Source organism: Herpailurus yagouaroundi, unplaced genomic scaffold (assembly GCF_014898765.1).
Source record: "Herpailurus yagouaroundi ecotype Mexico unplaced genomic scaffold, PumYag 163, whole genome shotgun sequence".
NCBI lineage: Eukaryota > Metazoa > Chordata > Mammalia > Carnivora > Felidae > Herpailurus > Herpailurus yagouaroundi.
The window spans coordinates 58,965,007-58,978,718 of record NW_024412404.1 but is presented as its reverse complement, the minus strand read 5'-3'; the positions used below and the strand labels follow the sequence as shown (position 1 = coordinate 58,978,718).

At 42.6% G+C, this 13,712-nt stretch overlaps 1 protein-coding gene across 1 annotated transcript; it reads right to left on the bottom strand.

Moving 5' to 3' along the window:
* Window positions 1–359: 359 nt before the first annotated feature.
* LOC121037329 (putative DMBT1-like protein) lies at window positions 360–1,109 on the bottom strand. The gene has a single exon (XM_040486674.1). The coding sequence runs from the start codon at window positions 976–978 to the stop codon at window positions 517–519; it is 462 nt and encodes a 153-aa protein (XP_040342608.1). The 5' UTR covers window positions 979–1,109; the 3' UTR covers window positions 360–516.
* Between the last annotated feature and the right edge of the window lie 12,603 nt (window positions 1,110–13,712).

Here is a 13,712-nt window from a genome sequence, read left to right as displayed (position 1 = left end):
AGCTTGTCATTCGTAGGAACGTTATCCCAGCTGCCAGAGGGACAGAATCAGGTAAGATTCTGCGAGGCAGAGTGCCAACTGGAAAGACACATAGGTTTGGGAAGGTCACCAGGCCTAGACATGGAGGGCTTGGAACACCAGCTGACAAATTTGGCCCATCACCAGAGGTCACAAACTCAAACTCGAAAGTTTCCAAGAGCCGTGGGAATAAAACAAGTCAAGGGGTTTGAGTGACGGGGACTGTGTGAACTGGAAAGCTGTTTCGTGACCAAAGAGTCAGCTCTTTCTCAGATCCAGTTGGTGAATGTAATAAAAGAATTTGTTGTTTTGAGCCTTAACTTCTGTTTATACTTTTTTTTTTTCCACAAAGGGAAGAATTTGGATTTTTATGCCAGATAATGTGTTTTGGCTGAGTTCGAGTTCAGCCTGAATTTTCAAACCAAACAGGTCACATCTGAGCCTGGATCCATGATCATGAGCCGTACTCAGCAATCTGCAGCCAAGGGGATGGTCAGGTCAATGCATAACTTTGAAAGGGTGTAGACAACACCAGTGGCCTGCCTTGATCCACTGACATTTCTGGACCATGCTGGCTGTGTGTGTGGAAGAATGAGTAGTGAGGGGATAACAGTAGCCTTCCAAGTGAGGACTGACAGTCAGCCCCTCACCTGTGCAGATGACACCAGCATCCTCCAGGTGCCCGCAGTTGTGCCCTGCCTCACCCCTGTGCACGCACTGCCCCAGGTGACTCTCGCTGCCCGCACACTGCACGTCGTCCAGCAAAATCTTCCCAGAGCCTGCCCCGAAGTGGGCCCCCGTGGGTGCCGCCACGGCCTGGCCACACTGCAGCTGGTGGCACACGACTGTGGCCTCAGCCAGGTCCCAGAGGTCATCACACACGGTCCCCCATGTGCCCTGGACGAGAACCTCCACTCGGCCCGAGCACCTCCCTGTGCCATTCACCAGCCTCACGGTCATGGAAGCTCCTGGGGAGACAGAGCAGCGGGATATTGTGAGATTGACCTTTATTTATGTCAGCATGTTGCCTTGATCCTGTTACAGTGGGCCGGTATACTGCTGTTGTCATAATTCCTCTGGGTTGGGCAGATAGAGAGGTCAATGGTCTTGGAACATCAGAGCTGGACTTTCTCCTTCCCAGAAGGGCCAGAAGACCCCAGTGAACAGAAACATCTGGCTTCTGGAGGGGGAAAGGCAGAGGTCCTTGGGTCTCAGCCTTGCACACGTATCCCTGTCCCGCTGACGGCAGAAGAACTTCAGGGAACCCTTGACTTGAGGGCCATCTGGATGTGATGGCCATGGCTTTGTGGACAGCTGACCAGAGTATTTCCATGGGAGTTGCCCAGTACGGTGTAATCTGGAGATTACAGAGTGCTCTTTCTTGCACTAAGGACATTTCTTTGCTGCCAGCACAGTGGTATTTTTAACCATAGAACATTCCCTTAATGCCTAATAGGGGAAAAAGTTGATAGAGTTCACCCCTCAGGATTTACAATCAGTGACAGGATGGAGAAACCACACACTTTGCACTATCAGGGCAAGTAAGAGGGATACCTCTAGGAGTCTAACAACACTATTGGTGACAGACATTTCATCTGCTTTGAGAGATCAGTTTATGTAGGACTGGCTTTGAAACAGGAAGATGATTTCTGCAGGTCGATCATAAAGGAAGGAGGTTCGCCCCAGACAGAATGAAAGGAGGGGCAAGTTCACGTGGAAGGGAAACCTGTGGGGGCTTCAAGTGCAACATGATTTGATTAAATGAACTCATTTCCTCTCCTTCCACAAGCATGTGAAAGGCCTTAAAATGTAATCTGCAAGGACAGAGAAAACGGGAAGAATAGGAAGAGCTGATGGGAAAATCCCAGCACGTTCTTTTTAGAAACTAGAGACCAGAGAAACTTCATAGATGATGTGTTTGGAGGAAGAGGATGCCAACCAATGTAGGACTGAGGTGCTGGCAAAGAAGGGCATAGTGGTCAATTGTATTTTCTAAAGGTGTCTACAAAATCTCTCCCGTTCCTCGAGCCCTCTGGAACCTTGACACTCCCATGTCGGAAGGAGGAGTCTCTGTATCATCCCTTCAAAACCAGGTGGGCCTTTGTGACTTTCTTAACCAATGGAGTGTGGCACGAGCCAGGGTGAGGGAAGTGCCATGCACTTGGGCTCTATTTCCTCAGGGGACTGTCTCCCGGAACCCAGCCACGACCCTGGGAGAAAGGCCAGGCCTAATGCAGATGCTGATGTTTGAAAGTCAAACATTTAAACACACTTCTCAGTGTGTTTAAGTTTTTCTAGGTCAGTTCTCTCACCTCAGCAAAAGGCAAATATTTGATGACAACAATGATGGCGATAGTTATTATAGAACTAACGTTTATATAGACTTCCTGGTGTCCAGCACTAAGTAAATGATGCTTTCAGCATCTTTAACCTCCACGGTGATCCTCCAGCCACATCTGTGTATCTATGTGTGTGTGTGTAGATGTGTATATATAAATAATAGTGTGTATACATGTATATAGACACTCATGGATGTATTACAGGCAAATATATTCTATTATAGTACCCATATTGTAGGTGAGGAAATTAAGGCACATAGCAGTTGAGTAATGTGCCCAAGATCACACAATTCTGGGGAACCAGTGTTTGAAATTAGGAAATCTGTTTCCCTAGCCTATGCAAGAAATCTTAGTGAGATTTATTTAGTAGGAAACAAAACGAAAACTAGAGATAACTCCCAGAAGAATCAGATTACTAGTTTGTGGATATAGAACCAAGGTAGTGGGTGAAGTTGGAGAAGGAAGGCTGCATGACAGTAAGTCTGTTAGCACCGTGTAGCTGTTAATGCACATGCATAGAGCACCTTGGTGGAAGAAAGGAAGGAAGGAAGGAAGGAAGGAAGGAAGGAAGGGGAAGGAAAGAAGGAAGGAGGGAAGGAAGGAAGGAGTCTGCTTCAGATCCTGTGTCTCCCTCTCTCTCTGCCCCTCCCCTGTACTTTCTCTCTCTCTCAAAAATAAAATAAACATAAAATTTTTTTAAAAATAAGATGCATTTTATTTTGAAATATTTAAGCATGAAAATGTATGCAGGATATACTAAAAATATCAATTTATATTAAAAAATTATATTACTATACGGGAGTATAGGCTAATCTAGAGCTAATAATTCAATAGTTAAAGTAAAAACAGAAATACCAAAACACCAAACAAAAAGCAACCGAGTAAAAAGAAAAGAAAATAATGTCTTATACTTAGAAGAAAGATATTCTATTTTCTTCTGCTGATTTAATGTAGGAATTTATTAAGGAGTAATGGATTTCCACCCTAAAGGATTTTTATGATAAATTCTAATTTACTAGAGATCTTCATCTGTTTATTTTTTTGAAGATCTGTTTCTATAGATGCAAAATATATATGCTCGCATTCCTTTTATCAAAATTCTTTCTTTGTTTTGTGATCCTTATTATAAGTGTGGAGTTACTCAGACTTGCTTTTTTTCCCTCAATGCTAACCAGAGAGATTCTAACAGCTCCTCACTGCTGCTGAGGAGAAAGATCTCAGCAAGGTAAAACAGTAACAAAAAGTCCTTCTTTTCAGTTAGAGAAAAACAGATACTATTTTGCTGCATAAAGTTGTCTTTGCAGATAAAATTTTTAAAATTTAATAATCACAGATTATTTCTGTCTAGTGAAAGGGTCTGCAATCTAATGGTTGTTTTATTTGTTGCCCTGGCCATGATATTTATATTGACATTCTGCATTCTAGAAGGTTCTAAAAAGCCTGGCGTGCTTCTCTGTTAAGCCAACAGTGATCTTTGGCACCTCCCAGTTCCCTACACGAAAGAGATAAAAAGCAGAATCCACGGTCCCACTAGATTTCTTATTTAAACGAAGAGTTTATAAGGGTCTATGTCTCATTGTATGAATAGCTCTCTAGCTTACAAAATAGGAGTAGGAATACAACACACTACAATACAATACAATAAGTAGTGATATTTCTCTAACATACCAGTTCTTTTGAGATCAGTTAGAATATACACGTGAGTAAAATTGCAATGCAAATGTGCACTGTCAGCCTAATCACAAGGAGATTACGCTCAGAAGAGAAGGTGAGGAAGCCTGCCGAAAGGTTAGAGGTCAAGCTCCCCTTTACAAGTCCCAATTCTCCTGGGCCCTCAGAATTTGCTCTGTGGACACCCTCCTCCCCACATCGCTCTGGAAAAGCATGGAAACACCGCAGTGAGACTATCGCCTACAGTTTTCAACTCAGTCCTACCAGGAAATGTGTGCACTGTTCCCCGAAAGTTAAACCTCTTTTCAACAAGGCTCCTGTGAGCACCCTTGGGCCAAAATAGGCTGGCTTGCTATGAGCCATTGCTGCTAACAGGCGGCCTGGCTTACTGAGCCCAGCTCCAAGGATGTTGCCTTGGGGTGGCCCTCCCCACGGCCAATCGATTCTGTCCCCCAGGAAGCTGTAAAGTAAGTCAGAATCCACCCCTGCCTCCTATTTGAAACAACTTTGTGGTAGGCAAAAATGTCATGTCCTTCCTCCTTTCCAAATGGGCTTGGGGTGGTGGTGGTGAGTTCAGACCTGCTAGTTATTCAGAACAACCCAGAGGAGCAGACAGATTCATCGATCAGATGTGGTGGGCACACTGCCTGGGGCCCAGATGACTGCAAAAGACCCCTAAAAATGTCTTAATTTCTTTAAAATTAGAAGAAAAAGATGACCTCAGTCTAGTCTACATCCCATTTGTCTTTATACCAACGCGGTCAATAAAATATAATTAAGTATAAGGGTCTCTGAAAGCAAAAGTGCTCAGGGACCCAGGGATGTCAAGAAGCGGCTCAAGCTGGGGCTCGAAACAGAGGAGGTGATGTGTGACTGCTGTGTGATACGCTTTTAAGAAGCAACAGAATATCTACACACAGCCATAAACTCCCACCATAGAGTTTATTTGGAAATATAAACACTTGAGGGGAGCCTGAGTGGCTCAGTTGGTTAAGCATCTGACTTGATTTCAGGGCAGGTCATGATCTCACGATTTGTGAGTTTGAGCCCTACATCGGGTTCCATGCTAACAGTGCAGAGCCTGCTTGGGATTCTCTTTCTGCTCCTCTCTCTGCACACGCCCCCTGCCCCAACGCCTCTCTCAAAATAAATAAATAAACTTGAACAATAAACATTTGATGACACCTGACCTGGAAAAATTCAGTTATCATGTGAGTTATTGTGGAACCAACCTTCAGATACCCAAATGGTACAACGAGTTTTTTCTCTTTGTAAAGCAGATGTGCAGGCAGGTACCCCAGGGTGAAGAAGGAAGAGACGGGCTGGGGCTCATTCCTAATACAGAGTTCTAGGCATAGTAAAAGGATACATTTTGCCTGTCTGTCACCCTGGAAGCTATAAATTTATAAGTTTTTCCTGTTAGGAATTTTATACTAAAACCTACTAAGTGATTACCACAGCCGACACCCCCGTTTCCTGGCTATGGTCCTAATGCACCTGCACTGTACAATTAGGCTTGCAAGAATGTTCTCTTCCCAGTAGTCCAGAGGTAGCTTTGGACATACTGTCTCCGCCCCCCCCACCCCCCAAAAGGCTAGTAGTCACATGGGTTTGGAGTCAGATTGCTCCAGATCTTGGCTTCACCATGTTCTAGGTGGGTAATGCTAGAAAATGATCCTTTCTGTGTCTCATTTTATGAGCCAATGGTGAGGGTTGTGGGGACAATAATGCTGGGAGGTTCTTGTGAGCCCTCAATGAACTGTCAGTTATATGAAAGCATCCGATTCTCTGCTTTATTACATTTTGGTTGTTCCACAAACATTAGCTCCCCCGCCCCCCGCATTTTCCCAAGGACTTACCTGCCAGGGGGGTGGGTGTGGATGGCAAGGCCGCAGGCTCCGTTGTGTCTGTGGTTGCAAATAATCCATCACCTGTCAGCAGGGATGAACAGAAGCATTCCCAGTAATTGGGACATCCCCTAATTTCAACTTCAGAAAGACTAAGTTTCAGGGGTGCCTAGGTGGCTCCCGACTCCCGATTTCGGCTCAGGTCACCATCTCACGGTTTCATGCGTTTCAGCCCCACATCAGGCTCTGTGCACTGACCCTGTACAGCCTGCTTGGGATTCTCCTTCTTTCCCTCTCTCTCTCTGCCCCTCCCCCAGTTGCACTCTCTATGTCTCCCTCTCAGAATAAATAAATACGCTTTAAAAAAAAAAAATGAGAAAGAAAGAAAGACAAAGATTTGAACACCAAGCCAGCTTGAAGGTCACGGTCAGGTAGAAATGTCGGCTCCTGACTCTGCTCTTACGCAGGCCAGGAGTCCTCTCCTGGCTGTGGTCAGCGGGCCCGGGAAGGGGCCAGTCCACTGCCCCGCACACAGTGCCCACCCCCCTATTCCCCGCAGAACAAATAACAACCCACCTGCTAGAATGGCCATCATGGGAAGTGTCGCAGGCTGTGTGGTGGGCACGGCTGTTGTCAGCACTTCACCTGTGTCTGTAAAGCAAAGAGCGGCCTTGTGCACCGCTAGATGCGACCTCCCCACACGGGGAGGGAGAGCTTCAGACAGGCCCCAACAGAAGCCTAGGCGCAAGTCTGTCCTGCTATGGTCTGGGTCTACTCTCTGACTGCCTTTGCTGGCACACCCACCCAACGTGGGTATCAGACCCCACTGTGGGGTAAAAGGCTCACGTGTGGATGGTATGCCCTCGCCTGGCACACTCCGGTTCTCTAAGTGCCCACAGAACCAATGGTAGATCTTTTCCCTCATTTCCTTTGAGGAGCAGCCCAGATGTGTCCTGTCACGGAGACATGCAGTCAGTTACACAGCTGAGTGTTTTCCATTTCGATGTTTGGTGGCTTTATCTTGGCTCTGAGTAGCCAAAGCCGTGTGAGGCTTCCATAGGGCATGAAGACAGCCCTGTTTTCATCTTACTAACTCGTAAAATGGCAATAAAGTATTGTTTTGCTTCCTTTTTAAAAAATTATTTATTTATTTAAAAAAAGTGGGCTCCACCCCCAGCACAGGGCCTGAACTCACAACCTTGAGGGCAAGAGTCTCATACTCTACTGACTGAGCCAGCCAGGTGCCCCTGTTCTGCTTCCTTTTTAAAATAGCTTTATCAAGGCATCATTGCTGCTCAGAGAGCTGCATGTATTTAATGTGTACAGCTTATTGGGTTCAAACATACACAAACACTTGCAATATTATCACCACAGTCACGGTAATAGACATATCCAACAACTCCCAGAATTTCTTTGTATTTTCCCCTCCTTTTTTTTTGTTTTTGTTTTTGTTTTGTTTTTGCTGTTGTGAACACTTAGCATGGTATGCATCCTCTTAGCAAATTTAAAAAAAAATTTTTAATGTTTATTTTTGAGAGACAGAGCAAGAGAGACAGAGTATGAGTGGGGGAGGGGCAGAGATAGAGAGGGAGACAGACTCTGAAACAGACTCCAGGCTCTGAGCTGTCAGCACAAAGCCCCACGTGGGACTCGCACTCGGGAACGGTGAGATCATGACCTGAGCAGAAGTCGGACGCTTAACCCACTGAGTCACCCAGGCACCGCTCAAATTTAACTACTTGCATATATTGTATGGTAGATCTCCGGCATTTATTCATCAAGCTTAACTGAAACTTCCTATCATTGAACTCCCTCCCCTGAACCCCTGACAACCACCACTCTATTCTCTGCTTCTGTGAGCTTGACTATTTGAAATGCCTCATATAAGTGAAATCATGCAATATTTATCCTTTTGTGATTGGCTTATTTTGCTCAGCATTATGTCCTCCAGATTCAGCTATATTGCTGCCAGTGGCAGAATTTCCTTTTTTTTTTTTTTTTTTTTTTTTAAGGCTGAATGATACTCACTTTATTTTTTATTTTTTATTTTTTTTCAACATTTATTTATTTTTGGGACAGAGAGAGACAGAGCATGAACGGGGGAGGGGCAGAGAGAGAGGGAGACACAGAATCCGAAACAGGCTCCAGGCTCTGAGCTGTCAGCCCAGAGCCCGACGCGGGGCTCGAACTCACGGACCGCGAGATCGTGACCTGGCTGAAGTCGGACGCTTAACCGACTGCGCCACCCAGGCGCCCCGATATTCACTTTATATAGGTACCACATGGTCTTTATCTGTTCACCTGTTGATGGACATGTGGGTTTTTTCCATATCTTAGCTATTGGGAATGTTGCTGCAATGAACATGGCAATGCAGATGTCTCTGAGAGCCTGATTTCAATTCATTCGGGTATATTACCCAGGAGTAGGATGGCTGGATCATATGCCAGTTTTAGTTTTAATTTTTAAGAATCTTTGAAATGTTTTCTATAGCAGCTGAACCATTTTACATGTCTATGGACAGTGTGCAAGGTGCCAATTTCTCTACAACCTCGCCATACTTATTATTTCTCTTTTTAAAAATAGTGACCAACCTAACAGGCACGAGGTGATATCTCATTGTAGTTTTGATTTGCATTTCCCCTAATATTTAATGATGTTGAGCATCTTTTCATATACCCATTGGACATTTTTATCTTCTTTTTGGAGAAACGTCAGTTCAAGTCTTTTGCCCATTTTTTAATGTGGTTATTTGATTTTTTTGCTATTAAATTTTGGGAGTTCTACATAGATTTTGGAAATTAGCCCCTTAGCAGATATATGATTTTCAAATACTCTCTCCCATTTCCTAGGTTGCCTTTTAATTCTGTTGACTGTTATTTCTGCTGCGCAGAAGCTTTTCAGATTGATACAGTCCCGTTTACCTATTTTTGGTTTTGTTGCCTGTCTCAGGTGTCATATCCAAGAATTTATTGCCAACCAGTGTGAAGAAGACTTTCCCTTATGTTTTCTCCTAGGAATTTTATAATTTCAGGTGTTATGTTTAAGTCTTTAATCTACGATGAGTTAATTTTTAGTTAATTTTAAAGTTAAGTCTTTAATCTACGATGAGTATAACACAGGGGTCCAATTTCATTTTTTTTTTTTTTGCACATGGATATTCATTTTTCCCAATATTATTTGTTGAAGAGACCATCATTTCTCCATGGTGTATTCTTGGTACCCTTGTCAAAGATCAGTTCACTATATATACGTGGGTTTATTTCTGGGTTCTCTATTCCGTTCCATTGGTCTATATGCCTATCTTTATGCCAGTACCATAATGTAGGTTTTAATACATTTTGGAATCAGGGAGTGCAATGCCTCTAGCTTTGCTCGTTCTCAAGATCGCTTTGGCTATTCTGGGTCTTTTGTAGTTTCATATGAATTTTAGGATTGTTTTCTCTACTTCTGTAAAAATTACCCTTAGGATTTTGATGGAAAGAGCTTTGAATCTGTAGATCTCTTTGGATAGGATGGCCATTGTAACAATATCTTGTCTTCCAATCCATGGACATGGGATGTCTTTACATTTTTTTGTATTTCCTTTAATTTACATCATCAATTATAGTTTTCAGTTACAGATCTTTTACCTCTTTGGTTAAGTTTATGCCCAAGCAATTTTATTTTTGTTGATGATACTGTAAATGGGATATCTTGATTCTCTTTTTAGATGGTTCATTGTTAAAGAAACAATTGATTTCTGTATGTTGATTCTGTATCTTGTAACTTTACTAAATTCATTTTTTAGTTTTAACATTTTTTTTTTCTCTCTGGAGTGCTTAGGGTTTTCTATATGTGAGATCAGGTCATCTGGAAACAGATAATTTAACTTTTTCCTTTCCAACTTGAATTTCTATTATTTCTTTTCCTTACCTAGTTGCTCTGACTAGGAATTCCAGTACTACATTGAATGGAAGTGGCAAGAGAATATCCCTGTCTTTTATTCTGATCTTTAAGGAAAAGCTTTCAAATTTTCACCATTGTGTTAGCTGAGGTCTTGTTATATATGGCCTTTATTATGTTGAGGTACGTTCCTTCTACATCTAGGTTGTTAAGTATTTTCATCATGAAATGGTGTTAAATTTTGTCATATGCACTTTCTGCATCTATTGAGATGATTATATGATTTATTTTTAAAAATTATTTAATTATTTTTTAAAATTGTAATTCTTGTATAATTAACATACAGTGATACATTAGTTTCAAGTGTACAACATAGTAATTCAACAATTCCATACATTACTCAGTGCTCGTCATGGTAAGTGAACTCTTAATCCCCTTCACCAATTTCACCCATTTTAAAAACTCTTTAATTGTGTTAATGTGGTATATCACATTCATTGATTTGTATATGTTGAACTACCCTTACAGCCCAGGGAAAAATCCCACTTGATCGCAATGTATGATCTTTTTAATGTGCTGTTGTATTGTTTTCTTTTAAAAAAGATCTCAAACCTCTTTTTAAAAAGATGCTCAAACAGAGCAAAATATTAGGATTTGATAAAACTTAGTATTGGATATTCAGGGGTTCATGATACTATTTTTACATTTGTCAGTGAGTTTGAGACTTCTCATAATGTTGTTTTATATATGTAAATGATTGGCTAGCCACTTAATTATTTTGATCAGTTTAAATAATTTGGGACTAGACTATCTAGAAATCAGTTAAACCATCACAGTGGTTATTTAAAGCGAGTTGTAATAGAAAAAGAAAAAGAATCACATAATTGATTTAATTTTTTAGTTGGCCATATGGTTCGTTGTACAAGGTACAGTGTACAATCAGTCTTAGTATGTCAAATACACACCAGAAGTTTTACTCCTCATGGCAAAGCAACTGAGACTCAGTTCCAATCAAGGTGAAGAAGGGGATCTTGTGATGTGTGGCCAATGCCAGTGGGAATTTCACTAGCAACTATTTTATTGTGACACCCATGTTATCATGTATTTAAGGAAACAGGCTTTGTTGTTCTCCTATCAAATACCTACAGAGGGAGAAATGATTCATTTTTATACGCTGTGTCCTCTTCTAACCACTTACTTGTTTTTGTATTTTTCAGATTCCTGAAATTAAAAGGATGCTACATACTGATCATACAAATATCTGCTAATATGTGAATCTATCAGCAGTTTTTAAAATACATCTTGATCACCATAAATATTATTTGGTAGAAATTAACTCAATCTCAACTTACTTTATTTTAATTGACTGAGCCTCTGAACCCTTTAGAGACAACTAAATATTCTCAACATCCAGGTTTTGTTTAGGCAAGTTCAAGAATTATTTAAGAGGTCTAAGTGGTGAAACGAGAAACCTGATTCCCCTTCTGCTCTGTGCCCTTCTGTATGATGTGATATGATGTAGAATGGCTGTTGCTGGTGTCACTCCACCCTGGAGTGACTCAACCATGCAGGACCACTGGGCTGCACAAGCCCAGAAATCGCCATCCATGTACCACATGTGGTGACCTGCATGGTGATAGAATTCACGGTGCATTCTAGGAGGGTGGTGCTCCTTGGAGTTGTTCCATGCAAAGACCCTACTAACTTGGTTTAGGAAAGGGACATTCTTTTTTTTTTTAAATGTTTTTAATTTATTTTCCGAGAGAGAGATTGACAGAGTATGAGAAAGGGAGGAGCAGAGAGAGAGAGGAAGACGCAGAATCTGAAGCAGGCTCCAGGCTCTGAGCTGTCAGCACAGAGCCCGACGCAGGGCTCAAACCCACGTACCATGAGATCATGACCTGAGCCGAAGTCGGACGTTCAACCGACTGAGTCACCCAAGCGCCCCAGGAAAGGGACATTCTAAGGAGGAAAATCTTCAACGCAAAAGAACCATGAAAAGAATGGACCAACCTGACAGTGTGTATGCTCGGGTGGCAGTTTCAGGCTCTGTGGTTGGAGTGGGGCCTGGTGAACCATCAGCACCTGATGGCCAGAAGAAATCCACATGCTAAGGCCTATGGTGCCATTTATAATATCAGTCATTAAAATAATCATTGAGAAATGTCTGAAAGGAGACAAAGAAGTGATGTGGGGTTAAAAAAAATAATACAGCCCCTTACCTCTGCAGACGACACCAGCATCCTCCAGATGCCCGCAGTTGAGTCTGGCCTCACCCCTGTGCACGCACTGCCCCAGATGGCTCTCGCTGCCCACACACTGCACATCATCAAGCACGATCTTCCCGGAGCCTGCCCCGAAGTGGGCCCCCGTGGGTGCGGCCATGGCCTGGCCACACTGTAGCTGGCGGCACACGACTGTGGCCTCGGCCAGGTCCCAGAGGTCATCACACACGGTCCCCCACGTGCCTTGGATGAGAACCTCCACTCGGCCCGAGCACCTCCCTGTGCCATTTACCAGCCTCACGGCCACGAAGGCTCCTGGGGAGATACGAGGAAGACAGAGACTGGAGATCTAACTCTCTAAGGTTGGGGAGATTTCTTATATTGGGGTATACTGTTAGGTAATAATAGTTCAAGTTTTCAGAAATGCTGTCTCTTAACATAATCTTCATCATCTACAGTAAAAGAACAGCCTTTATAAATTACTTTATTTTAATTGTTTTTTCTATTTATTCTTACTGAGAGGACTTGTCTTCTGCAATGTGGCCCAATAGATCTGGAAGTAAATATCCCCGGGGGATATTTAAAGGAATTGTTTGTTTATTACCTGGTGGTGTTCATATAGCAGATATGGCTTGTGGAGATGATAGTTCTTTTTTAAAATTTTTTTAAAGTTTATTTATTTATTTTGAGAGAGAAAGAGAGAGAACAAGTGAGCATTGGGAAGGTAAGAGAGAGAGGGAAAGAGAGAATTCCAAGCAGGCTCTGCGCTGTCAGCACAGAGCCTGATGTGGGACTCTATCTCATGAACCATGAGATCATGACCTGAGCCATAATCAAGAGTTGGACACTTAACCAGCTGAGCCACCCAGGCACCCCTGGAAATGTTAGGTCTGTAATTAAAGGCAAAGAGGCATTAGCATATACGCTAACGAGAAGGCCTAGACATAGCTGAGGAGATAAATTTTGCTCAAATGGAGCAGTGCAGGGAAAATGGAAGTCAATAGGTGACATTTTGTCTTTCATATATTTTATTGTAGCAATTCTCTGTTGTAGAGAGCCTAATAGTATTCTTGACATTTAACCGTTCCATATCATTTTCTCAAATCATCTTGGGATGAGCAGTTAATTCTTGTTCACACCTTCCTTCTCTGGCACTCCCGAGGTAACTTCGATCATGTCATCAAGAAAAATACAGTGAAAACAACCACAGTCATCCTTGTAGTTGGGCAGGTCTGGGTGAGCCAACCTTTACCACATATGGTTGTGTGACTCTAGTGTTGTCACACAGTGCCTTCTGTTGATCTGTCTTTTCTGAGCTCTGTTTATGCATTTATGAAATGTTGGAAATCACGCCTTCCTTTATGGTTATTGTGGAGCAACAATATTGTGAAAGCCCTTAATTCTGTGCATGGCACAGAACAGATGCTCAGGAAACATGAAGCAAGTCACAGAGAGGCATTACCTGCTGGTATGAGTGTAGAGTGAAGGATAGAAGGGCCTGTTGTGGGGACGGTAGCTGACAGTCCATTACCTATAAATGATATAAACAGGGACATCACTTGTGACCAAGAACCTCCTAAATGTAGGAAAGGAAGATGTTTACAGTGAGAACATCCTGAAAAGTCAGACTCAAATATGACATTGAGTCTTCCATTGGTTTCCTCCACAAAGTTTTAGGCAGGGAAACCCTCACTTCACCCTGTCTTTAAACTTAGTTATCCAGTTTTTA